This window comes from Microtus oregoni, unplaced genomic scaffold, assembly GCF_018167655.1.
Source record: "Microtus oregoni isolate MIOR12 unplaced genomic scaffold, Mior012 000003F_ref0000135, whole genome shotgun sequence".
Lineage (NCBI taxonomy): Eukaryota > Metazoa > Chordata > Mammalia > Rodentia > Cricetidae > Microtus > Microtus oregoni.
Genome location: NW_024543062.1, coordinates 61,683,018 through 61,710,472, shown reverse-complemented (window position 1 = coordinate 61,710,472; position 27,455 = coordinate 61,683,018). Strand labels below are relative to the sequence as shown.

The 27,455-nt window shown below is 42.9% G+C and overlaps 2 protein-coding genes across 8 annotated transcripts in view; one reads left to right on the top strand and one right to left on the bottom strand.

Annotated features, from left to right (window-relative positions):
* Nucleotides 1–390: 390 nt before the first annotated feature.
* Nucleotides 391–9,077, bottom strand: Fam72a (family with sequence similarity 72 member A). Of its 2 annotated transcripts, XM_041648914.1 has the most exons (4): nucleotides 8,389–9,077; nucleotides 6,470–6,547; nucleotides 4,713–4,837; nucleotides 391–530 (listed from the first exon to the last, which is right to left on the bottom strand). In XM_041648914.1, the coding sequence occupies exons 1-4, from the start codon at nucleotides 8,538–8,540 to the stop codon at nucleotides 436–438; spliced, it is 450 nt and encodes a 149-aa protein (XP_041504848.1). In that variant the 5' UTR covers nucleotides 8,541–9,077; the 3' UTR covers nucleotides 391–435. The 2 variants fall into 2 exon arrangements, with proteins under 2 accessions (XP_041504848.1, XP_041504849.1); XM_041648915.1 differs by lacking the exon at nucleotides 4,713–4,837 and having other exon boundaries at nucleotides 476–530; nucleotides 8,389–8,665.
* A 772-nt stretch (nucleotides 9,078–9,849) lies between these two features.
* Srgap2 (SLIT-ROBO Rho GTPase activating protein 2) overlaps nucleotides 9,850–27,455 on the top strand; it is a 217,218-nt gene continuing 199,612 nt past the window's right edge. For 5 of the 6 annotated variants that reach the window (XM_041648002.1, XM_041648000.1, XM_041648003.1 and 2 more), the window contains exons 1-2: nucleotides 9,850–9,984; nucleotides 11,675–12,295. In XM_041648002.1, coding sequence (XP_041503936.1) covers nucleotides 12,229–12,295 — 67 coding nt within the window. In that variant the 5' untranslated portion in view covers nucleotides 9,850–9,984; nucleotides 11,675–12,228. Of the gene's footprint in view, nucleotides 9,985–10,717; nucleotides 10,898–11,674; nucleotides 12,296–27,455 lie in introns of those variants that run through there. The other variant, XM_041648001.1, reaches the window with a different exon arrangement.

Here is a 27,455-nt window from a genome sequence, read left to right as displayed (position 1 = left end):
ATGATAACCAGTACCCATGAAAACCTGACAGCCTGCTTTTTGTTTAAAAAAAATCTTTATTATATTCAGTTGCATATTTTGTGTGGCTGATATAGGAGTGTGTATGAATTCTTATTCAGGAACATAGAATCACATTATCTGGCATCAAATTGTAGAAAACTCTATTTGGAAGGTAGCTGAGTGACTTGTGAAACTTCCTTTTGAAGTCAAGAATATACCAATCCTGGGCAGAGGGGCAGGGGAGAAGCAGCAGCGTTTTTAGAAGAAAAGAACTGGCTTAAAGTTAAATTGAGGTAATTAATTTGAAATCACAAATAAAATAGAAGCTCCATTTTTAAAAAAACATTTGCAAATCTTTATTAGCAATGTTAAAATTGACCAATTAAATATTTTAAATAGAAAAACTATAAAACATTACACATAATCATAATTCATTCATCGGATATACTCTTCTGCTGAAATTTCTAACACATCTTCATCTGTACATTCTTCTGTCTCTGGCAAGTTGCCCCAGAGTAGAAAGTTTACACCTGGAAACAAGAGGCCACAGAGTTAGTTCTTTAGGGCTGACTACTGCAGTTCAGACATGACATATAAAACTTTACATGCCGAGCTTCTTGTATAGAGTATGGTGTCGCTAGTGAAGATAACAGCAGGGAAGGATGTCTTACAAATAAAACCATCTAATATCCATCTATGACATGAACATTCTTTAGACTCTTAAGCAAGACCTTGAATGTTAGACTCTTAGAGCTCAGAAGGAACTCTGGAGTTCCATCTACTCCAATCCTGCCTCCAGCTACACAATGCCATTCATACCCTACATTGATAACTTAAAAAATATATTTTAGCCAGATGGTGGCGGCAAATGCCTTTAATCCCAGCACTCAGGAGACAGAGGCAGGAGACTCTCTGAGCTCGGGGCCAGCCTGGTCTACAGAGTGAGTTCCAGGACAGCCAGGGCTACACAGTGAAAGCTGTCTCAAAAACCAAAAACAAATATATATAAGTCAATGATTTTAAGAATAGAGATTGCATAAGGTTCTTTTAGATCGAGTGCCTCTTTGTGGGGTGTGAGGGGCAAATTTCTCAATCAGTCATTTACCATATGGAACAATTGTTAATGTAATCTTCTAATCAAGACAGGAAGGGCCTGGTGGCACAGGCTATAACCCCAGCTACTGCGGTGACTAAGGCAGAATGACTGCAAGTTCAAGGCCATCTTGGACAACTTACTAAGATACTGTCTTGAAAAGTAAGAGGCTTCAGGGGAGAGCAAGTTGTGGAGTCCTTGCCTAAGAAGTGTGAAACCCTAGGTTCAATCCCCGGTACACTGGGGTTAAAGCAGTCAATTATAAAAGTATGTGGGCTCTAGCATACAAGCCATCAAGGTAGAGTTGTACTTTAGGACTAGGTTACAGAGTCACTGTAACAACCAATAATCTGAAACAGTACTGACAGAGAATAATCAGGTCCCATTTCAAAGACCCAGCACAGGTGCAGAGAACTAGACCAAACACACTGAGGATAATAAGATGACTAAAAATACTAAATTAGGAGAGAATAAAAAACTGTCATGAGACAACCTCAAGCTGCTTAGCTGGTAACATGAGCAAAGGAGGAGCCAGCAGCTCTGGGTATCCACTCCACACTGAGACAGAGGCCATAGTTTCTGCCACTATCGGCATTTTTACTACAAGTGTACAGAATTGTAGACAACAGATATGTGTTATCTAAAATTTTGTTGTTATTGTGTTTTGCTTTTTAAAGATAGCCTCATGTAGCCTAGGCTAGCCTCTAACTAATGTAGCTGAGGATGGCCTTGGACTCTTGATTTTCTACTTCTACCTTCCAAGTGTTGCGATTACAAGCATGTACCCTATATCTGGCTAAATTATTTATAGAATGGCATTATACCAAACATATACTTGGAATTTGTCTCATTCATCTTATTTCTGAGTGGCTAGAATTTTTATGGAATGGTATCAAATTCTATGTATTTTTCTAAGTTATATCATTCACCTTATTTCTGAGTGCTATGGCACACAAGTGGAGCAGAGGATGGAGGACACCAGGTTGAGACAAGGTATTCCATGTTTCTGCACATTGTGCCGTACATTTCAGCCATGTTGGCATGTGAACTCCCAGGCAATTCTCCTGTCTCCATCCCTCACTGGGATTGAACTCAGCTCATCAGACTTTGCAGCAAATGCTTTTACCTGCTGAGCCATCTCTTCTGCCTAAATCTTGTAAAATGTGTTGAAAATACAGCCTTTCATTTACCTCAGCACCAAAGAGACATGAAGATGGTTGAAGCAGTGGGAATAAACAAGTTTATCTTGTTTAAAAGATATACTGCAATCAAATCAGGAAAGAAGTTCTTATCTGAAGTTATAGAATACATAGATATCTACCATGCTCTTCTCCATAATGGTTTCGTGCTTGAATTGCTTAGGAAAAAAATCATTTCCTAATCCCCACCCCAAGAATAAATGGTGATCTGCTTCTGGAAACATGTGCAGAGGAGCTGACCAGGCAGCAAGGAATTGTTAAGACAAAGTCTAAGTGAAAATTAGAGTCCATAAAAGTAAATGGAGAGCTTTGAGATATTCTAGGGAATCTGAGCTGAGATTTCCCAAGTGTATTTGGAAAAGCTCTGAGAAATTAGGTTTTATGTGTAATCTAACACAGACTTTTTAGAGAACTTGCATACAGAACATTCTAGAATGTAGGATTTGTACATCCATTCCTTTGGTGTAACTTATTCAGGAGACTCAAGGACTGTTCCAAAGCCGTTGGAAATCTCCCTTTGACAAGCATCTAGCAAATCTTACTTTAAATCATAGTAATAGAGTTACAAAGGAGAAGTTTGATATATTTGGAGTCTGTACTCAGGAACTCTGAAGCAACTTAGCACAATTGGTTCAAAGGAGAAACAAATAAATGAGGAGATTGGATCTGACAGAAGAGCCACCTTCCTCTCTCTGCCTAGGAGGAAGGAAATCCGGTCTACATCTGTTTCTCATGGATTAGAGTCAGTGCAAATCAAAGAATGCTGGTCTTTTATGTTTGAAAAATTGACCAATATTCTAAAGTAAATCAAAACTGAAAAATCTCCACCCTGTGTTTTGAATCCTATGAAGCAGGAAAAGCAGAATCAAAGCAGAAACTTTCTTTAATGTGTCCCATGGGCGACACAAATATAAAGTGTAAAGCTTAAATTAGGAGCCTATATTTTACTTGGGGAGTTTGAGGAGTCCTTGCTTGAAAATGACCATTTTAACAGGTATAGTTTTAAATTAAAAGGTCGAAGTGATGGACTAAGAGCTACTGTTGAATCCCAGGCCAAAAAACAAAAACAAAAACAAACAAACAAAAAACAGAAAAAACCCACAAGCATAATTGGAAAGTTTAAAACCCTTGACAACCTAGCTTGCAATTCATGATCTCTTGGTCTACCATAGCAAATCTCTCTCTTTCTTTCACACACATACACACCCTACACTGTAAATAAAAAATAAAGATGTTAAAAATCTATAATATACTTTCTTTTTCCTTCTTCCTTCTATATGTGTGTGCACACATGTATGTGTGCAAAGGTCAGAGGAGGGTACTGGTGTTCTGCTGTGTTACTCTCTACTTATACCTTTGAGACAGTCTCTCACTGAACTTGAAGCTTGCTATTTTGGCTAGATTGATTGTCAGGGATATCCTGTTTCTGTCCCCTAGTAAAGGGGGTTATAGGTACAGTCAGTCATGCCTGGCTTTTTCATGGGTACTGGGGGTCCAAACGCAAGCCTTTAGCCGTGTGCAGCTCTTACCCACTAAACTGTCTCTCTAGGCTCCAGTACATTTTCTTTACTAACTTAATTAATGTAACATATTGGTCTTAATATTTTCTTTGACTAGAATTCTACTGTAACTTATTAATATATGTTTATATATAGTTTAAAATTTATTAACTTTTTTATGTGTATGCATGCTTGTCTACTCGTCTGTATGCACACCACAGTATGCAGGAGCCTGTGGACATGAGAAGAGGGCATTAGATTATCTGGAACTGCAATTACAGACTGTTATGAGATGCTAATATGGATGCTGAGAACCAAACCTTGGTCCTCTGCAAGAGCAGCAAGGCTCTCAACCACTGAGCTATCCCTCCAGCCCCTAAAATATATTTATCTTGAAGAACTGTCAAATAGAGGCTACTCAGTTTCCTTCCCATTCATCACTGCTCTGGAGGGCCCCTTCCTCCTTTCTTTACACACATGTGTGCATGTATACACACCTTTCACTATCCATATATTGTCATCAAAAGCTCTCTGTAATCAGGATATGTATTATGGTACTACTTCACAGCAATAAAATGCTAGTTTAAAAAGACCAATATGCCAAGCAAGGTAGGACTACCTATAATCATTTTGGAGGCTAAGGCAGGAGGACTGAGCCAGACTGGGCTACTTGTGACTGTCTCAAAAAGACGACAACAACAAAGCCTAAGCCATCGAGATAAGTCTGAAGCCTTCTCTCAATTCAGCGATCAGTGGTGATGAGTTTTGGCTGATAGTTTCATAACTGAACGTGGGGGGAAAGTGGACCAATGTTTTGCTTTTGATGATCCCAGATTTCACTCTAACTGTGAAGGTTTCAGGGGTTCCCCTCAAGTACTGACAGATATGTTACAAGGAATGTATACATCGATTGTTTCTTACCAGTGGAGTCTAGTCTGTTAACGCCATAAACCGCCTGGCTGTGAAACATCCAGAAGTGTCCATTGTTGCAGGAAAGAAGGCAGGAACTACATGGAACAATCACGTGATAGCCTACAATGTTCCCACTTAAAAAAAAAAAGCAATTGTTAGATAACATCGGTAGCAGGTAAATACCTGGCTCACAGAGGCATCTGTCTGCTAATGTAAACAGTCTATGTAAGGGTCAGTCCTCTCCTCTAAGTGGCCTGTTGCTGGCAATGAGAAGGAAGCTTACTCAGACAGTACTCACAGGCCTACAGTCTGTAAGCGAGACAGTACTTACTCAGACAGTACTCACAGACCTACACAGTCTGTAAGCGAGACAGTACTAATTTATTTGTGCATTTCTTTGCTCAGATTATTTTATTCATACTCTCTTGGGATGTGATTTGTTATGGAAAGTACTAAAGACTGATACAGAGAAAATGTATTAAACTGAAATCTATGGGTGAAGGATTTTGCTAGCTTCAGGACTATAACAAGGTAAGTTTTTATAGGTCCAAGCTCTTAAAATTGTTCAACAAAGCAGGAGGTGGGTGAGGGAGGGGTCCTCTAAACTAAACATAAGACATAAGACGGCAACTCCCATTTTGGAGGAATTCAGAAACGAAACAAATCTCCAGCCCCCAGAGAGTTGAAAATGGTTTGTCTTCAGCAGATCACCAAGTTCTTCATTCTCCCATTTTCTTTCCATGAGTTTCATACTAACTTCAGTGAACAAACAGGGATTGTTTTGTTCCTTCTTCTTCTTCTTCTTCTTCTTCTTCTTCTTCTTCTTTTTTTTTGGTTTTTCGAGACAGGGTTTCTCTGTGTAGCTTTGGCTATCCTGGAACTCGCTCTGTAGACCAGGCTGGCCTTGAACTCACAGAGATCTGACTGCCTCGGCCTCTCAAGTGCTGGAATTAAAGGTGTGTGCCACCAGTGCCTGGCTTTTTGTTTCTTTTTTTAAAAAATGGCACCAAGAGTTGTTTTATACCTTGATGGTGAAATCTCTAATGATAGCTCTGTACACCAAGTACAGAAATCTGAGGCTTGTTAGTTAGAATAGGCTGGCTGGTGAGGGAACTCCACAGATCCTCCTGACTCCAGCTGGGAGCTGCAGTGCATACTACCCGTCCAGAGCTGTTACTGCAAGTGCATGCTTCCCCATCCAGCTCAAGTTCAGAGCCTCCTATGTCTGCTGCAAGTCCTTGACTGGTGGAGCCACCTCCTCTGCTCTCTGATTTTTATGAATGTAAATCCCATTGTTACCTCTTAGATTACACAGGTTTATTGGGAGCAGATATTTGCGAATGCACTTTGAAAAACTACAACTCTTATTTGAAAAGTATCACAAAGATTCTTTTAAAACAATAATTCCGGGACTGGCAAGACGGCTTGGTGGGTAAAAGCACTTGCTTCTAAGCCTCAGATCTTGAGGTCGAGTTCAATCCCTGGGTCTCCAATGGTAGAAGGAGAGAACCAATTCTCACAGATTGTCTTCTGACCTCCACACGTGCCAGGGCACACGTATGCTATACACACATACCCATGCACATAAATAAATAGGAAAATGAATAAATGTAATTAAAAATAGCTCTAAGGAACAAATGTTCTTTCAGTGGCTCACTGTCTGGGTTATATCAATGGTCAGTGTAGCCCACAGAATCTTTCTGTGGGTTTTGGTGTCAGTATCTACCTTCGAAACTCAGACTGTCTACAACAACGCCACAAATTACCATTTTAAACACGCGATGTCCTTCAGTTTGCAGCTGCAGATTCCAGTGAAATAGCATCTTCCAATGAAATCCACGGTGCTGGAGGAGAACAAAGTTTACAGTCAAATATATAGGTTTGAACTCTGTAAAAATATAAAAATTTGCCATACGTTCCCTCTAAACAATTGTGTGTGTGTCACTTGGGATGGAACTCAGGACCTTACAAATGCTAGGCACATTGCCCGACCTTTGAGCTATATTCCCAGGACTCCATCTCACTTTTTAAAATGTACAGTTTAAAACTGAATATGGCCACATTGTCTTGGGACACTTCAGACCATCTTCATTTTGCAAAATGGAAACTATACTTATTATATATCAACTCTCCGTTTCCCCTCCATCCACCCCCAGCTATCAATGTTCTCCTTCAGATATGTCATATAAGCAGTCACAGTGTTTATCGGTTGGTACTGGTGTATTTCACTTAGCATAACGTACTCAAGGCTCATCTCCATTGCGACACGTGACAGGATTTCTTTCCTTTAAGGTGACCTTCTAGGTATCCACTTACGAGATGAGTCAATGGAGATTTAGACTGTGTCTATCTCTTAGCTATCTCATAGTTATCAGTTGTGAATATAAGATGCTGCTCTGAATTCTTTGGATATATACCTATAAGTGTAATTACTATATTATATGGTAATTCTGTGATTCTGTGTTAATAGCTCAAGAACCACCAAATTATTTTTTATAGTGGCTTTATCATTTCACATTCCTGCAGTATGTAAGGGCCCTGATTTCCCACAGCCTCACCACCAAAGGCTCTTTTAATTGTAGTTGTCATAAATTTCATAGATCCAGAGCTGAACTAGCCTCTAAAATATAAGTATAGTACAGTTTTAGAAGTTTGGGTAATATTTGTGCTCACTATAAACAGTTGACAGATTGTTTATTGAAAATCACTCTGCAAGAGCTGGAGAAATGGTTCAGTGTTTAAGAGGATGTACTGCTCCTGCAGAGAACTGGGGTTCAGTTCCCAGGACCCACATCATGCAACTTATAACTGCCCTCTCCAGGGGATCTTACACCTCCAGTCTCCGAGGGCACCTGTGCATGAATCCACCCCTCCTCAAACACACACACTCTTAAGATAATGGAAAAAAAGTAAGATAAATCTTAAAGAACAATGCGTTCACTGATCCACACACATTAGATGAATCCATTATAACTCCAGCTAAGAAAATAGCAATGAAAAAGACCAGAGCTTATGCTAGACCCTAACACGTAACATCTCACCCGAGGTGTCCTTATGACCACAGCTATTATAAAGATGGAAGAATATTTCAAATTTGTGTGTGAGCATATTTAACTAAAACAACACATGGATTATAGAACCTTTGGGACATTAGGTTCCACGATTTTATAATCTAGTGCTTTTTTTTGGCACCACACCAAGTGCACACACACAAACTTAAAATATTATTCCATTTATCTTTGTGATGAATGACTACACATAAGCCAATTCATAAAAGACTTCAAGGGGTGAACAGGCTATATATAACTTTACTTGCCTGTATTTTAAAACGTTCAAATTTACTATCATTATTAATCACGCATCTCACTTTGAATGATTACCCACTTCTTTCCAAATGACTGTAAAAGACTTGCTTCCGTGAGAACGGTGTTTGGATAAGGCACTGAGCCTCAGAGCCATCTTAAGGGATGTACTGTCACGTGACTGTAAGTGCCTGGAAACATGACCTCAGTACTGACCACTGTGGGTAAACCACAGACATCGTCCAGACAGTCTGCCCACTTAGATAAACTCCAAGGGAATCATCACACTGTTGAGTGGCTGGAACACCAAATGATAACCTTGACTCCCAGAGATCCCTGCCATCTACTGCCCAGTTAGCTAAAGGGCTGCCCGCCGGACTTACTCGGTAGGAGGGATGTCTGTAGAGTAAAGGTCTATGTCAGTGTTGGCCAGCAACACAGCCTTCATCCCCCTAGAGCTGAGCACCTGTTTACAGAATTTGCAACACAGGATGGACACGCAACGGTCCTTGAAAGTGCAGCTGTTGGTAGACATAGCGTCCCACGTAGAACGAGGTACAGAAATTTGAAAAAGGGGGAAATCGAACTTTGATTCCCCGAGGCTAACAACCAAGTCGGGGGGCTTTGAGTTCTCTAAAGCTCTAAAATCAGGAAGACAGTTCTGTTTTCCTGATGGAAAAGTAAAATTAGTATTTATTGGGTGGGAAGAGCAAACTTTAGTTCCTTTTGACTTAGCGGGGAGGGAAGAAGGGAATTGAATTGGAGGTGGGGAGAGACAAGTAGGGTGGAAGGGAAACTTTAAACCGGCTTTCACTTTCTGTGGTCTCCAAAGGTCCTCTGCTCTTCGGCTCCAGCCCCCAATCCAGCGATTCCCGGTTCCCGGCCGGCGGGCGCTTCCCTTTAAAGCCTCGCCGCGCGGACCACTCCCAGCGCGAGCCCCGCCCGCAGAGCGCTCCAAGGCCTCCTCGCAGGGTTCCAGGCCCCTCAGCCCTTTCCTTCCACGCCGCTCCGGTCCTGCCACGCGTCCCTTCTCCTGGCTCGGCCGCGGGCCCCCTCCCTTGCTCCCACGGCTCTCGGCGTCCTCGCTCCCTCAGCTCGACCACTTGCCACCCTGAAGGTCTCTCCCACAGCGGCCGCTCCGGAGCGAGCAGGGGTGTCGAATGCGGTTGGGGAGAGGCCGCCGCTGAGGCTCAGTCCGCGCTGGAGTCAGTCACCGAACACGCCGGGCACTGCACTTTCTTCCGCTTTCTCTGCTTTTTCTAACACGCTGTCAGTTTGAATTGCCTGCGCCGAGCACGGATTGGGAGGACTAGACTTCGCCCCAGTCCCACATTGGAAGGCCGGGGGCCTCCTCCTGACGTGAGCGCAGAGGCCTCTCCCCAGTAACGGTGCCGAGGTCAGACCGGCTCTCTGATTGGTCCAGCTTGGCTCGGCCTCTAAGCTCATTGGCCAGCATCTGCTTGGGTTCACCCTCCCACCCCTGCGAACTTGGAAGACACGCCCCGGGATTCTTATTGGTAGATTCTCTACGGTCCTCTACTGTTTATTGGCTAAACGTCCCTCCTCCTTTCCCCGGTCCGATTGGTCTTGTCTTCTCTGGAGAGTTTGTGTTTGGTTGTCGGTTCCATTTAATCCCGCCCATCAGTTCTACTTTAGGGTTCCACAGGCCGGGGAGGAGCTCACTCTGGGACTGCGCCTAGGCAGCTAGTGCTTGCCACGCCTCTAAGTTCCATCAGCCCCGCCCCTACTCCAGGCTCCTAGGGATCCCTTATTCCTATTGGCTAGAGGCCCCATCGGTCGATAGAAAGCGGGTGGTGATTGGCGAGGGGGTGGGCTCTGCTTCCCGGCGGGGTCTTGCGGAGTTGGCGGAGTCTCCTTAGGGAACTAGGGGGCCGAACTGCGTAGAAGAGGGTGGCGGGGAGGAGAGCGCTAAGTGGGAAGCGGAACCCGGGGCCTGTGACCCATCGCGGCAGAGCCAGGTAAAGGCTCCTTCCTCCTTCCCTCTCCGTAGCCTGGCCGCTCGCTGCCCTGACTGAACAAACCCGGACTGGGCGGGTGGACGCGGCGGGGATGCTGCTGCTGCTGCTGCTGCTGCTCTTGCTCTCGGCGCCGCCTTAGCGGTGCCGCCGCCCACGGTCCTCACAGCGCCCTCCTCGGCCCGCGACCCTCCAAATCCCCCAGTACAGTCCATAATACTTCTCGGGACTGCTCTTCTCCCCGCCCATCGCTGCATTTCCGAGGACTGTCCTCACGCGGCGACACCGCCCTCCCGCAGCCCCTTTGCACACGGCTGGCAGGGTCCACCTCGGGGCCTCGCCGTAACGGTCCGCTGGCCTCGTCCCTGCTCTCCCGGCCTTGGCTGGCAGCCCAGGACCCGGAAAGATGGGGGTGTCCCTCACAGCTTGCGGGGCTCTTTCTCGGTCTAGCTCTGCGGTCTGTCTCCCAGGGCTCTCCACCCACTCCGATATCCCAACCTCAAGCGGGTCCCCAAAGTTGCCAACATCCTGTACTTCATGTCGGGGTTTCTCCCACTGCTTTGCCCCCCAAAGCCGTCTTCTCGGCCCCCTCTCTGGTCATCCAAGCTTGGGCCGCTCGGCTGGCCCGGGCTCTCTCCCTCCTCAGGACCCCACCTCACGCCCGCCTCCCGCTTCCTGCCCGCCCGCCCGCCCGCACCGCGCGGCCTCTGCTCGCTCTTCCTGCGCGCGGCCCTTCCTCCAGCTGCCGGGAGTAGGCGACACTGCCTGGAGCCGCCCGTGCGCCCGCGGGGACAGGGCGGCCTAAGGAGGCAGGGGCCCTCCGCAGCACTGGAGCCCTAACCTCAGCCCCGCTGCCGCTTCCTCCCGCGCCTTCTAGAGCGACTCTCACTGATGCCTCCCACCCGACTGGGATTGGGTGCGGTATTTGTGATCCCTGGGCTTGGGGAACAAAAAATATTGGGGATGCCATTTAGAGGCACCCTCGTCCCTGGCTTGAGGGAGGGGACCGCTGCTCTTCGTCTCCCATCCCCGGGGTTTCCCGGTTTAGACCCTCGCCTCTAGCCCGTTTCCTGCTTCTGCAGACCACATTGTTTTCCTGGATGTCCCGTGCGGAGCGGGCCCTTCCTGCAGTCCTTCCCCCGTCGGCCCCCCTCGTCCCGTGTCGTGCCTCTCCCCCCCCCCCCCCCCGCTTTGCTGCCAGGAGAAGCTAGTTACCAAAAACAAAACAACTGGGAGGATGGGCAGGAGGGGAAGAAAAGTTGTGCCCGTCTGGTTTGTCCCCTCAGGTACTGATCCTGTGGACGTCTGGGAGGTGCCCCAGCAGGGGGTCACGGGCCGCGTCGCGGGCTCGGCGGGAGGGCTCCTCTTAGGTTAGCTGGGCTGGGGGGAAGCACCGAGGTGCCGCAGTCCCCACCCGCATCTTTGCTTTCCCGCCGCAGTCCCCGCCCGGAGCACGCGCTGCCTGCCGCTCCCAAAGTGTTCTCTTTCTGCCTTAAAACAATCTGGAGGGAGCTTTTTTTCCCCCTCCCTTCCTTCCTCGCCATGCCAGGTCTTCGGGCCGAGCGGGCGGTGTTCGGCTGGGATGAATGAGCCAAAGCTGGACTCCGAGTGTCATCCCCGACCCCACCCCTGTTGCGATTAGGATCTGCCCTCGGACTGATAGCCCCCTCCCCCCTTTTTTATGCATTTACAGGCTAGTGAACCGGAGCAAACGACTTCCGATCCACTCCGCGCTGCAACGGCACCCTTTTGGGATTTGATTTGCAGCATCTCTGAGCTGGTACCACAAAAAAACCCGCGAAGCACGCCTAGCCCTCCCCTGGCACCCCGAGACAAACCCACTCCCTCCCGGGGACACAGCTGGGCGCGTCCACACCCCCGCATCCCATACACCATGTTGTGCGGAAGGACTTCCACTCCCCGCCTGTGTCGTTGATGTCAGACCCCAGGCCAGCCTCAGGGCGCAGCAGTTCTCCTGGCTGAGGCTGCGGCTGTGGCTAGGGCTTTAGTACACAAGCCAGCCGCCGCCGCCCCCCTCCCCGCCGGCCTCAGCGCCCACAGCCTGCATGTGTGTGCGGTAGCCGGCTGCCCATCCTGCCGCCCGTGTTACCCCGGAGCTCTGGAGACCACCGCGAGGGCTTTCTCTGCCCGTGGGAGAAGTGGCCTTGGAGGAATTGATTTCAGTGGTAGTATTTTTCTCGTGGATCTATCAAGTCACAATTCGAATTTGGAAGAAAGAAGGAAAACATGACGTCTCCAGCCAAATTCAAAAAGGATAAGGAGATCATCGCAGAGTACGATACTCAGGTCAAAGGTAAGGATTTTGAAAATTAGCATAGTGCATATGCTCTGCAGATCGGTGAGGCATGCGTTTCCACCCCAATTTTCAGGGCGTTCGTTTCTTGGGTGGAGCAGGTGGCAAGTTGACCCCCAGAGGTGGTTTCATAGGTGGACCAGAGTCTTGGAATGTTCAACAGTGTCAGGGGCCACAGACACTGGAAATGGGCTTTAGGAGTATCTCTGTGGGGCTGGCCATTATTTTGTCAGTTCTTTCCCAAAGGCTGAGTGGGGGAGGGGCAGGAGAGTCTCCCAGAGAGAAAAAAGCTGCAATTCGCCTTTGGGTGGCTTGAGTCAGGCTTCCTTGAAGGACAGCTGAAATCTGACAGGTGTTTATTTCAAAGGTTGAAGAGAAGTCCAGACAGAAAGGCAACCTTGAGAAGGGTATACCATTTGGAGGAACCTGGGAGAGGCGGGGTTTTCTGGTGTACATGAGGTTTGCCATGACACCGGATTCAGGAAGTCCTTAGCCATATTGGGTGCACCTTGTACTTGTCTGACCCATGGTCACCCTGCATACAATCAAAGATCACAGACTAAAAAGAAGACCATTCCAGCTGGCTTGCATCGGCAGCTAACCCTGAAGGAGTTGGATGGTTAGGGTTTGTCAGAGTAGTGCTGCAACTGTGCTGTCACCCTCTGCTCCATGCTTTTAAAGGACCGGTTCCCTTTCAGCAAAAACGTGAAGGGGTAAGACAGAAGGTAGATCTGGAGAAACCAAGTGTATCTCCCCACCTAGTCCACTGCTTAAATTGGCTTCTCGAATCGGAGCCCATACCCAAATAGCTTTTCCTTAAACAGCGTTCCTCTTAAGAGGTGTCCATGCCTGTGAAGGAGCCCTAGCTTGTGTTTGTGCAAGGCACTACCCCTTCCTGACCCATCACTGCAAAGAGCCATGTGGCTTCAACCCATTGAGACCTTAGCTGGGAAGTAGGGGAGGTGGATGGCCTTGAATGTTCCACCACACGGTTGGAGCTCTGAGTTTTTCCTTTGTTTCAGAGTACAGAGGGAGGGGCCCCTCCTTCTTTCCCTGCACCAATGTTAGAAGACCTTTTCCTATCTTAGAGGACTTGGGAAAGGCCATGACTTCCCTTTAATGCTTGCCTTGGTCGTGGGTTAGAGGTAGAGTGTGAAATGGGTAGTCCTTTTATCTCTTGGAAGGTTGAAAGGTAGTTTGAAATCATCATTGTATCTGCAGGATTTTTTTAAAAATATACATTATCAGTTTGGCCAATGCAGGAGGTGCCCTAAAGAGCCTTCAATCCACTTGACTGTAAATATTGGTCAGTTTTATTACAAGGATGGGGTAGTTGAGTAATGATAGCTCCAGCTGGATTGGAATTGAGAGACATGTGGTTTTGAGTTATAACTGAGGTCTTGGCTACTTGTCACTCACCATTCATAATCTCAGCCTGTTTTTGTAAACAATGCCCACTGGCCTCTATGTCCTGCCCAGATGCACTGTATTCTGCTCTTGCAATGCCCCCCTACAGTTTTAGACAGATATGTCATTGAAAAAAAATGTGTCCTATTCGTAACTCTTGCCATAGGGAGTGTTAATAACTTTGACTTTCCCAGGTGGTTCTACAGAAGCACACAATTTGACTGAGGCACCGTGATTTTTACGTTTTTTTCCCCTTGTTCTTTTTTAAGGTTTAGTGCTGACAGGTATCAGAATTCGCTGTTATTTTCTTAATTGATAACAATTTCTTATGAGTGTCTCAAAATTAAATACTTTGTGCATTTACAGATACTGTTCATTGAGATGATGTAATGCAGTTAGCTATTTGGAGTTTCTGTTCAACCCTGTCGCAGACTAGAGACTGTTTTATTTTGTGTCAATATTTTTCCATTGCCTCTACTCAGCAGTATAGAGCTTGGTAGGTGGTTGACCCTGATTTCTGTCTCAAAGAGGTGCCCCATGAGTGCTTTTGGAACTGATTTGGTTTAGTCCCTCAGTTGCAGCTGAGGAGAATGCAGAGAACTGAGGTTTGTTCAAGGTCACACAGCTAGGTGGTAGCAGATCTGAAGGTAGAAGTAGTTTTCTGACTTCGGTATCTTCATAGTGGAAATAGTATCTGATTGTGATGAAAAAAAATTAGGCAAAATTAGATGACGTATAATAGTAGTGATATGGTAACAGTTTACTTTGGTGTTCATTATGCTCCATCACATCCCAAGGAGTGGTCGGGTGTAATTGTCACATCCCTCCAGGAAGTATTTTTACCATTTGAGAACATGAGGAAACTGAGGTATGAGACGGTAAAAACCCTTCCAAGGTCACACAATCAAAAGCGGCAGCTTTAATTCCTTGTTTATTTGTTAACTGTTTATTGAGTGCTTAGTATGTGTTCTAGGCCTTTATACATGAGTGAAGAAGACAGAATTCTAGACCTTTACAGAGCTTACATTCTAGAACTGTACTTCTGGTGGGAGGCCATAGAATTTGAATTCAAAGAGATGACATTGGGGTTGGTGATGTGGCTTGCTACCCACAGTTCTATCAGAATTAAGAATTTCAGCTTTTTAATAAATTGTATTTTATTTGTTTTGCTTTTTAGAAACAAGATCTCAGTGTGTAGGCCAGGCTAGCCTGGAATTGACTAATAACTCAGGTTGGGCTTGAATTCATGGCAGTCTTCCTTAGGCAGCCTTGTGAGTCTGGGAATACAGGCGTGAGCACGCACACTGCACCAGAGCTTCAGTGTTTGGGCATTCTGTGGAACTCACGGTGATGCCAGATTTACTTCTCTTATAGATGCCAAGATAAAAAATAATGTTATACAGAAATCAGTTTGGTATGGTGGTTAAAAGTGAAGGTATTGGAGGCATAGAATCCAGGTTTCAATCTTTGATCTACTATGATACATGCCTTGTCTGAGTCTCAGTTTCTTAATTGGAAAATTGGCAAAATAATGTGCATTTCCTATTCCTGTGAGAAATAAAGAAGGTAGTCTGTAGATTTCCTGTAGCAAGGGTCTGGCACCTGTACGGACGCAATGTCTGGATAGTGTGCCTTCTTCAGAGAGCCTTCTTGCCAACCCGTCAGGCTGCACTCAGTGTCCACCTTCAAAGCACCAGCTGTTAAATGACAGGAAACCAGAGTAGGACTGAAACAAGTTCCAGTTTAAGTTCCTTGGGGAGTAACAAAATGTGTCATGTGCCTGTCACTGAAATCCTTTGGCTGTGCATGGTGATTCTGCTTGTATTCCTAGCACTTGCGAGACTCAGGCAGGAGGATTGTTGAGAGTTTGAGGCCAGTCTGGAGTAAAGTGAGATCCTGTTTCAGAAACAAAATCAAACCAAACCAACAAAACAAAGCAAAACAGCCCCCCCCCCCCGCCCGCCGCCGCCAACAAACCAAAACAGGCCACCACCAATAAAAAAATCAAACTCCCATACTCTTTGAACATTAATTTCCTTTTATGTATGAGTAGGTAAACTGTCTGAAAATATTGTTGCATGTGTCTCTGATTTTTAGTCAAAATTATTTGAATCAAGTAGATTCTAAATAGACATTGAACTCTGCTATTATTTTTGCCTCCTTGAAAATGCCTGCTTGCATGTGTTCTGGAGAGTTTCTAGGTCTCAGCACCAGCCCTACCCCAGTGTGGAGCAATGGTCCCTTAGTCAGTCTGCTTTGTGGCAGCCTTCTTAAAAACCACCATTGTTTCTGCCTTGTGGGTGTTTAGATTCCTTTGAAAAGTTCATGTGTTTCAGTGTCCAGCTCACAAGCACTAATGTTCTTAGTCTTTTTACATGGCTTTTCTTTCTCTCCAGATTTATAAAGTCCTTTTATATACGTGAATTTCTGGAAATTCTTGACAGCCTTGATGAGATTCATGATTAGAAACTGGTGCCTGTTAGCATCATTGCTGGCACTTGAGCACTGGGTGGTGGTGAAGAATGGTACATAGAATAGAGATGATTGTCTGGGTGAGACTTGGGTGACTTCATATTACTGCCCACAATGCCACTAGGTCTTTTCTTAATTAAGTGTTAAGGGTTCTCTTTCCTCCCTGTTATTTCAACTTTGTTCACCACTGAGCTAATAAGTAAAATAGTAAAATTATCATCATTTTTATGTTTTGAGACAGGGCCAGCTGACCTCTCTGCCTGCCTGCCTTCCTTCCTTCCTTCCTTCCTTCCCTCCCTCTTTCCCTCCTTCCCTTCTCCTCTCCCTCCCTCCCTCCTACACTCACTCCATCCTTTTTCTTCCTTTACTTTTCTTTCTTTCTCCCTTCCTTCCTTCCTTCCTTCCTTCCTTTCTTTCTTTCTTCCTTTCTTTCATTCTGACAGTGTCTCTGTGTAGTCTGGCTGTCCTTGAACTCTCTATATTGACCAGTATGGCCTCAAACTCACAGAGATCCTCCAAGACAGATTCTTACTATATATATGTTGTACTTGAACTCACAGTGATCTTCCTGCCTTAGCCTCCCAAATCGGGGATTACAGCGTACACTACTATGGTCAGAGAGAAACGAAATTTTTATAATTTGCATCTGGAACATTTTGATTGGAAAAGCACAAGCAATTTCCTGGGATAGTTTAACTCTTTTGGTACTCTTTGGTAGCTGGAGATGAAATTTTAACTCTAGACTATTGTGTGTGCACGTGTGCTTGGGAATGTCAATTGGTGGTATTAAACACGCTTGTTCTCAGGAGAGGGCTGAGAAGTTCCTAGCTCATGCCAACAAAGGTCTTTTCCCTGCAGTGTCTTTCCTCCCAGCCTCCACCCCTTACTCCCTAAGGAGACTTTTTAAAATATAATCAGTTTGTGGAAAGCTGCAGTAAAGCAGCTCTTTGGAATCCTCAAGCAGATGCTGTCATCTTTCTGGTAAGTGACTGAGTGCTCTTCTTCCCTCATTTAGGGAACGTGGAGACTCAGCAATAAGGTAGACACCTAGAAGAAAATGAAACTTGGAAAAATGAAGCATGCAGGTTTGCAGGACCCTGAAGGAAGGTGATAATGCTAGGGGTTAGGCCATGCTGTGTGACTGCAAAACACCAGTGGCTGGAAACTGTGTTTATGAATACTCCTTAGCTTTATGTTAGGCATTCTCTAGGAAGAAAAGGGACAGAAATTTCCTTGGGAGAAACCCTTTGGGATCTCATTGATTTTGTACCACTCAGGCTGAAAGCCAAAGATAAGCCCTTGTGAAGTTTATAGAATATGACTTGGCTTGGTATATTTTCAGCGTCAGCTAGCTCTCAGGTACTGATTTTTAAATCCCACTGTCTGCTCCAGAAAACTGAGCTGCCTGGTGTGGTCCCTCCTATAGAGCTCCCCTTCTTCAATAAAGCCTTTCTTTAGGAGAGTCATGTCTACCTCACATCCTAGACATCTGCCGGCTACAGTAGGAAAATACTGAAAGTAAAAACAGTTGATGTATGATTTCTAGTAATAAAATTCAAGAGAACAATTTTATTTATTTGTTTGTTTATTTTTATTGATTGATTTTTCGAGACAGGTTTCTCTGTAGCTTTGGAGCCTATCTTGGAACTAGCTCTTGTAGACCAAGCTAGCTTCAAACTCACAGAGAGATCCGAGTGCTGGGATTAAAGGCATGCGCTACTGCCACCCGGCTAAGAGAACAATTTTAAACAGTGGAGAATCTTGGAAAGCTACTTTGGAAGAAATTTGGTTTGAAAATAAATAATGAGAGTTTTAAAAAATTAAAGAATAATAACTTTCATGACATTGTGTAGCAACTCTCATTCCTTTTTAAACTGATAAAATGCACATAAGATTTGTTATACTAATTCTTAAGTATGGTTAACTATGCATTCTTAAATATACAGTTCAGTGTCATTAACTATACTGACAGTGTTTTACAGCCATTATCAATCATCTATCCATTGAACTATCTTCATTTTGCAGAATAGAAGCTCTGTACCCACCGAACAGTAATCCTTCACTTCTGCACTGGCAGAACCCCCTTACTTTCCTGTCTCCAACTCTAGGCACCTCATTTAGTGGGCTCATTCAGTAGTCACCCATTTGTGACTGACTTATTTTGCTTAATGTATTGTCCTTAAGGTCCATCCATGTTGTCACATTTTTAAGGTAGAATAAATTCCTTTGTGTGACTAAATCTGTCACATTTTGTTTTTACAGTCATTTGTTGATGGATACTTGGTTGCTTCTGCTCTTTACCTGTTGGGATAATGCTACTATCAACATAGGTGGTTTTCTACTTTTTTTTTTAATTTAATATTTTTATTTTTGTGTGTATGGGTATTTTATATGCATGTGTTTCTGTGTACCACATATATGCCTAGTACCTGCAGAGGCAAGAAAGAGGGTGTTAGAACTCCTGGAACTGTAGTTTATAGAAGGTTGTGAGCCATCATGTGGCTATAAAACCTGGGCTCTCTGGAAAAGCAGCTGAGCTATCTCTTTTTTTCTTTTTCTTTCTTTCTCCTTTGTTTTTGTTTTTCCTGAGACAAGGTTTCTTTGTGTAGCCCTGACTGTCCTGGAACTAGCTCTGTACATCATGCTGGCTTTGAACTCACAGAGATCACCTGCCTCTGTGTCCCAAGTGCTGGATTGAAGGCGTGCACCCCCAAGATTTAAAAAATAATAATTATTTATTTATATTTTATATATGTGTGCTATACACAAATAACTGCATGTCTGAAGAGGGCATCATGTCTTCGTATAGATGGTTGTGAACCACCATGTGGGTGCTAGGAATTGAACTTAAGACCTCTGGAAGAGCAGCTAGTGCTCTTAACCGCTAAGCTATCTCCCCAACCCACGATTTCCAGTCTTAAAACATGTTTTATACCAATATTTTATAAACCTACACATCTACAAAATTACTGTCTCAATAACTTTTTAAAGTTTTAAGATGAATACATATTTTTATATTTTGAATATATAAGTATGTTCTTAATATGAGCATTATATGTTATTAATAACATTTTATATTTTTTTAGTAATTATATTAATATTTTTTTCTTTGTTTTAAGCAATTTATTGAATTGTTTTATTTTATTTAGAGACTGGGTCTTTTTAGATAGCCCTAGGTGATCTTGAAATTTCAGTGCAGTTCTGGTTAGGCTTAAACTTACAATGATCTTCTTGCTTCTGTCTCTTGAGTGCTGGAATTATAAGTATATGTCACCATAGCTAGCTTTTGTTTTTAAGTATTAAAAGACATTTAATATGATGTACATATTTAAAGCATAAAATTTGAGCTGTGGATGTAGTTTAGTTACAAAATAGAGAGAATGCTTGTCTTACATGCATAAAGCTGTGGATTTGATCCTCAGTACTCCTGAGTTTGATCCCCAACACTGCATTAAGGTGGTATAGTAGTGTGAAAGTGTGTAATCTTACCACTTTCAGAGGTGGAGGCAGGAGGCTTAGGAGGCTCAAGGTCGTCTTTGGCTGCATAGCCAGTTTGAGATCACCTAGGCTACACGAAACTCTTGTCACTAAAAAATAAAAGTACCCAATTTATATGTCTATGTAACCATCAATGCCAAGATAGTGATTATAACCAAATGTTAGCATAGCATCCACAAATGGTTTTTCATTATAACATAATATAAGAACTGAGAACTATAATAAACATGTATGAGAAAGCATATTAATTTGAAGACAAAAAGGTAAAAGCCAGAAATTACCAAGTTTTAAAAAGTTATAACTAATGCTGCAAGTTACTGAAACTGGTTTCTAGAAAATTGCTTTAACCTTAATAATAAAAGAGCAAAAAGGAAACTCTCTAGGGTATTGGGTTAATAATTTTATCTCAGCCATTATTGTATTTTTAGGAGAATGTGTACAACGGAGAGAGAAGAGAGTCTTGGTCTTGTTAGGAACTGACAAGTGACAATATCTATTTTCCTATAAACCTTGCTAGAACCAATCCCCAGGCATCACAATTTCATAGAAGGCCGTAAGTGAGCCAGATGCCTAGAGGAGGACCTGAGGACTCCCATGGGAGAATCTCTCTGAAGGCTATAGATATGAATCCATTGCCTGCTGACTAGAGACAACTCTCTTAGATAGACCCAAGCTCTGTCCTCCATCTGGTTACAGCGTACTGTTTCAACCATGTTTTTTCATTTTGGTTTTCAGAGAACTGGAGACCTGTCTGGACTGCCGTCATTCTTTACACATTCACTACTAGCTACAATGCCATTTGGGATTATTGTGCACTACACATTATCCCAAATACTTTATATTTCTTAATCCTTAAACAAGGACTGTATTACTGCCATTACATTTAGTTAGTGAAGAAAGTGAGGTGTAGGTCATTTGGTGACTTACTCAGGGTTTGCCCCAGTGAATGTTCTGTCCCCCTGCAAACAGGCATTATAACTTTGATTATTATCAGAGTCTGCATTCTGAATGCTGTCATGGAATGTTCCTCTCTTCCTGCCCTGCCCTACATGCTCATCTGTTGAAATCCCACCCTTCTAGTCAAATCTATTCTGGGATTCCTCCTGTGGTCATTATGACCAGAAATATTCTATTTCACCCACATAGGATTGTTCATTAGCTCCCTAGGGAACTAATCTTGTACTGCCTTATGTTTTGAATATTTGTATTTCAGTCTTCTTCTAGGAGTTAATTTCTCTCTGTTTTTTCTTATTGTGTATGTGGTGAGCTTATATATGTGTTTGTGTGTGCATGGGTACATGCATGTCTGTGTTGGTGTCGGGAATCTTTTTTGATTGCTCTTCTACTTTATTTTCGTTAGGTAGGGTAGGGTCTCTTAAACTTATAGCTTGCTGATATAACTAGTCTCACTAGCCAGCTAGTTCCTGGGATCTCCTGTCTTCCAAAGCTACAATTATGCCCAGCCAGCATTTATGTATGTTCTGAGAATGTGAACTCTGGGTCTTTTGCTTGCAAGACAAGCTGTGACTGCTGAGCCATTTTTGCTTTTTGAGTTAGGGTCTTCAGGTTGTCCTCAAACTTGTGATTCTCTTGCCTTAGCTTCCTTAGTGTGGTCTTTATCGGTGTCCACCACCGTAATGGCTTGTAGGAATGGCTCAGTGTTGTCTTATATAATGCAAAGAATATAGGTGTTGGAACTAGCTTTGAGTTGGAGTTTTATATCGTCTTTTTGGTCAAGTTCTCTTCCAAGCATCTTCATCTGTGATATAAGATAATAAGACTTACTTTCTTGCTATTGCAAGTATATTGAAAATATTTACTCAATGTGTGACAACTATAAATACCTCTTCTTATGAGGTTCTTTCACATAGGAAAGATGTCTGGAATACTATTATAGCCTAAATGATGGATTTTAGTAAATATTTATTGACTATGATAATGAATGAGTAAAAGGATGACCTAGAAATATACTTTGTTTTACAAATATTTTTAAAAATTGACCTTGATAAATAACCAAAGTGCCTAGAAACAAACAAGCACTCATTATTCTGCTTAGGTCGTGGCATACAGGATTGTTTACACTCATTATTTCCCATTTGTTCCGCTCACATTTCATACTGCTGTAGAACTGATCTGTCTCTAGTTTCTGTACTACATCTTGCTATGTCATGCTTTGTGCGTGTTCTGTTCTCTCCTAGAACTGAGTTCTCTTCCTTGGGTCTGGTAAGTTCTTTCATCCTTTAAAGCGCTGCTTACATGTAATCACCTCCGGGAAGCCTTTCCTGCTTCTCTGCATCTCTGCCTGCTTTATTTGCATGTGTTCACCTTCCAGCACATACTAAGCACTTTAAAAATATTCACAAATTAGGGCTGGAGACACGGCTCTGTCATTAAAGGCTAGGCTCACAATAAAAAACACCCAGCAGTTAAACTGCAGTGTTTTGAGTCGAGGTTGGATGTGACGTATTGCCATGCCACCACACTACTGTTTTCCCCTCTGTTGCAGAAAAAGCCCACTCCCTTCCCTAATGTTACTTGAAATTCAAAATAGATTAAACATTATGAATATTATCATTCCATAAGACTAAGTACTGATTATCTAGCATGATGGAGCTCCTCTGCAAATGAGACATGATTCTTATTATTATTATACACCCTTATCCTCTTTTGTGTTTAATGTTCTAGAACTATATTTGAGCTGTTCAGATTTCTTCAGTCACACATCTTTTTTTTTTTTTTTTTTTTTTGGTTTTTCGAGACAGGGTTTCTCTGTGGCTTTGGAGCCTGTCCTGGAACTAGCTCTGTAGACCAGGCTGGTCTCAAACTCACAGAGATCCACCTGCCTCTGCCTCCCTAGTGCTGGGATTAAAGGCGTGCGCCACCATCACCCGGCTTCAGTCACACATCTTAACATTGAGTAAAAAAGAAACAAAAAGGTACACATTATTATTATTGGAAACAACCTTGCTTTGTAGTCCTGGAACACACAGTGTAGCCCAGGCTGGCCTGGAACTTGAAGTAAGCCTTATTCCTCAATCTCCTGAGTGCTAGGATTACAAATGTGAACCACTTTGCATGAAAAATATTTAGTGTGAAATTCTCAGAAGTTTAAAACAAAAGTCAAGCCTTTTTTGTACTTGAAGCAAAATACATTCTATACTCGTCTAGGACTTATTTACCATTTTTAACAGATATTCATAATCCTAATTTGAGAAAAATTTGTTCTGTCTTGACCAGGAATTAAGAGCATTGACTCACACACATAATCGTTAGGATACTGTTTCAAAGCATGGGTTTTGCAAGAGCCACAGCTTGCTAGAAACAGCCGCATGGCCTGCAGCACATGGGGAGGAAAGGTTCAAGGGGACAAACAGGAAAACTCTCTTCCTTGGTTTTTATTTGGTGTTTAGTAGCCTTGGCCTTATATGTACATTGTGAGTGGATTCTTAAAGTTGAAATATATATTCCTGAGGAAGGAAAACAGCTAGGATGTATGCCTTTCCATTCTTTTTTTTTTTAAAGGATACTATCTGTTGGTAGGAGACAGAATCTTTCCCTACCAGTCTGTTTTTGCAGTGCGTTAATCATTAGGTAGGTAACTCAAAAGGCTTTTGTGGAAGTTGACAATATCTGTGCTATTAAGACTAGCTTCTGTAGTTAGAAACATGACATAGAAGGCAGGTCTGAATGCTCTTCCTGGAGAAGACTTCATCAGCCATGGATGGCTGGAATGGCCAGGACTCTACAGGATGACAGAGCACAGACAACAAAAGGGAAGAGGATGAAACTTGTCAAGACATGACCTACCAGGAGTTCTCTCTCTCCTTACCTTCTTTCCTTTCCCTTCTGTGTGTGCGTGTGTGCGTATTGGTACCAGAACTTGTGGATGAGTGAACTGCTCTTTGGGAGGCATCTTGTCTAGAGGTGGGTATTTTGAAGCTGTGTTTCTTATCTGCAAATTGGGGACAACAGTTCCTGGCTTTCACTAGTAGTGGAGCTGGTGGTTAACACTTATTAAGGGCTTTAAAGTTGTAAACTGTGATTTGGAAGCTTTACATATATTAGCCCAAGAATTTCCCAATGACTCTATGAGGTAACTCTTATGATTATCATCCCAGTTTCACAGATGAAGCGAAATGAGGTTAAATGACTTGCTCCAAAGCACACCAGTAAGTAGTGATGAGAACGGCACAAGCACAGGCTGACTTAATAAGTATTGTGAGACTTAAATGGAAGTATTCATTTGGATGCCGGATATGGTGGCAAACACCTTTAATCCTAGCACTTGAGAGGTAGCAGCAGGAGGATTATGAGTTAGACAGCCTTGGTTACTTAGAAAGTTCAAAGCTACTCTGGACTACATGACACCCTGTCTTAAAATTCCATCACTACAACAACAAAAGAATTCACTTGAAAACTCTTTGATAGTCTGAGATATTCTACATGTTTATTTGACTTTTCTCATTTCCCAGTGTCTAAATAAAAAATAAAGAGTTAATACATTGTTCTAAATGCCTTCCTGGTACATATTTCACTTGTCTTGACTATGTCTTGGTTTTCTGATTTGTGACATTAGGAGTTAAATTAGAACATCTCTAATTATTTTTTAAAAAATGGTTTTAGAGTTCATTATTCTTGCTAATTTAAAATATTGAAGATATTGCTTGAAGGGCCCATTTCTCCTTATAGGCACAAAAATACTTTCAGTACAACACTCTCCCTAGCTCCAGTGCTTGTTCCTGGATAGCTTTTGTACACATAGAGATAGACTCCAGCTAGTGGTAGAGTGGCCCTGACCCAGAGAGCACTTGCTGTGCTGTTTTCTTAGGTATTACAGTCTGATCGGAAGATTGCTTCATAGGTGGACAAATTGAAGGAGGAATAGTTGAAATGTTTTTATGGCTATGTTTTCTTTATACCCAATGAATAGGCTAAGCAACAGCCTACTGTTCTAAAATGAGCATTATTAATAATAACTATGGCTCATGTTTTCATAACTGTAGCTTTTGAGGGATATGTTCATGGGAAGAGAGGTTTTAGGGTATTTTAGGATGAGTTACCTCCCGAACAAGCCATTCCACCCTCAGAATCTTCAGTTCTTAAGTAGAGAATGGAAAGATGCAAACATTTCTTCTTTAGGATGTACGATCAGAAGTATGGTTTGCATTGAGTGAGTTGCCACTGAGTCTGGATACTGATTATTATCTCAGGAGAAAGAAAACAGACTGGACATGTCCTGAGTTTTTCTTAGAGCTCTTACTCCTGACTTAAGTTTCATCCTTAAGTGACATAAATAGGCCATATACTTTAGGCATCCTTAGAGTCGGTTGTGCTGTATCTCTTCATCTGTATTTATTCAGTGATTTGTGGTGATGTAAGTTGTCTCAGCCCTTTGCTGTCAGCAGTTTTAAACCAAACATTGTAGCATTTGGGGTAGATGGCATCTGTTACTTGGATTAATGAAATTTTTGGTATGGGTGTGTTAAGGGTAGTAATAACACAATTTTGAAATACCTGCATCTCTCTCAAACTACAGTGGTACTCTGACCACTAAAGGTTGAATCTGGTTTATTGAATTGTGCCGATGTGCCAATTGCTTCTTCTTTCTAAGTGTGTGTATCTGTGTGTCTGTGTCTATGGAGAGATGGAGGGAGGAGAGAGGTGTTTTTTTTTTTTTTTTTCTATTTTGTAGAACTGTCAGTTCAGAAATGCCGGCTTTTCTGGAATCAGCAACAAAAGAGTTAAATCATTTTAATCATTATCCTGGCAGCAATAGAAACTGTCAGGTTTTTTACCTTTGCCCCACATTTCTCTCTTCTTTTGGTCTTATTTTAAAAAGAACATGTATACACATTTAAACACATACACGCACACTTACTCTTTCACACGAGACTTGATGTAAAATGATCTCATGCTTATGAGAGCAGGAATTACTTGGGAGGGATACTTGTGTTCTCTGGGCTTAGTAGGCATGATGTGAAAGCAGGCCTATTTGGCCTGTGAAGAGTGCAGATAAGAGTGATATGTAATTGAGTAAGAATTTGAAAAATTATCCGATAACATTAGGAGCAGAAAAGCAACCGCTTGTGCCTTTTTATGCTCAAACTATTTGGAGTAGGAGTGAGGAGTTCTCATTGTTTTCAGGGCGTGGGAACCCTCTCCCCACTCCACTAGCCGACTATGTTTGCCCAATCACAGAGTGTGAGGTTTCTGAGTGATCTTAGTTTTTAGTGTAGTCTTCTGTCTCTGGACAATTCTTGAGTCTAATCATTTCTGGAAAAAAGCTGTCAGCTAACCTTTAAAATCCTTTCTAGAGGAGCCCAGTCCAGCCCACCTTATTGCGTTCTAGTGACCCAAACTGTAAATGGTTAATTCTGTCATTTGCAGAGCTTGAAATAGGAGGTAAAAAGAGACTCAGCAACTGAACTAGTATTTACACTGCTGCCACCACATGCTCTGTGCAGACTTTTGCTTCATTTGGGTTCTTGGCCCTTGGGAAGGAGGAGGGTATTCATGAGGGGCCCTGTATCTTGGCTGCTGGGGTGTTGTTCTTCTCAGCCCTTTCCCATCCTTCCTCTAGTGTTGCGACACTTTGTATGAACAGGAAGGAAGAACTAACTTCAACTGAACATCCACTTATACAGCACCTACTATATGTTTGTGCTGTTAGGTTGTAGATGTACACATAAAGAAAAATGCGTTTCTGTCTTTAAAGTACTTCAGGCTGTTAGCAGGAATGACAGATAATAAAGACACAGTGGATAGCCCTGTGGATAAGGAGATGGTGAATCATGTTGACAAGGCTTGGTGATAGGGAAGGTGATGATTGCCACCTAAGTGATAGAAACACAGGTGGTATTTACATGGCCTTCTGGTAATTTATCTTGTTTGATGTCAAGTAGTACTACAATAGGACACTCTGGGTTTTGTCTTTTTTGAAATGCTTTATTGTAAGATTAGTATACATTTACTTGTAGTTGTAAGAATATTAGAGATGTACAATCTCTAATATCTTTTTTCAGTAGTTAATACCTTACAAAATGATACAAATACAAAGTAACACAAAATACAGTATCACAACTAGGACCTTGACATTGATCAGGCAGAATACTGAGCAGTTCTGTCAGCACAAAGAACCTTCATGTTGTCCTTATAATCTTGCCCTCCCTTGCTCTCTCATACTATGCCTTCCATGCTCCATCCCTAGTCTTGTAGTTTATTTGCAACACAATGTCTTCTCCACGTGTGTGCATGTGTACATATGCGCGCGCGAGCACACACACACACACACACACACACACACACAAGATAATAACAAAATAGGGCAATGAGATGATTCAGTAGTTAAATTTCAGTTAAAGTTTAATGACAATTTCAATCTCTGGGGCCCACGGATGAAGAACTAATCCCTGGGGGCTGGAGAGATGGCTCAGAGGTTAAGAGCACTTCCAAAGGTCCTGAGTTCAATTCCCAGCATCCACATGGTGGTTTACAACCAACTGTAATGGGGTCTGGTGCCCTTTTCTGGCCTGCAGGCAGACACACAGACAGAATATTGCATAATAAACAAATAAATAAATAAATAAATAAATAAATATTTTTTTTTTTTTAAGAAAGAACTAATCCCTGAAAGTTGTCTTCTGAACTTTACAATTGGGCATTGTGCCTTCCTCTCAAATAAATACATGTAATTTTAAAAGCAGGTCTCTTCTTTTTTTGCTAAATAATTGTCCCATGGTGTGACTGTTTGACTGTTTAACTCATTGAAGGATCCCTGGGTTTC

Bases quoted from the DNA above. Each gene is read 5' to 3' on its own strand.
- Fam72a (XM_041648914.1), bottom strand. From the start codon at position 8,540: ATGTCTACCAACAGCTGCACTTTCAAGGACCGTTGCGTGTCCATCCTG. The intron at 6,548-8,388 runs GTAAGTCCGGCG...GTTCTCCTCCAG, and splicing joins ACAGACATCCCTCCTACCGA to CACCGTGGATTTCATTGGAA. The intron at 531-4,712 runs GTAAGAAACAAT...TCTTGTTTCCAG, and splicing joins TAACAGACTAGACTCCACTG to GTGTAAACTTTCTACTCTGG.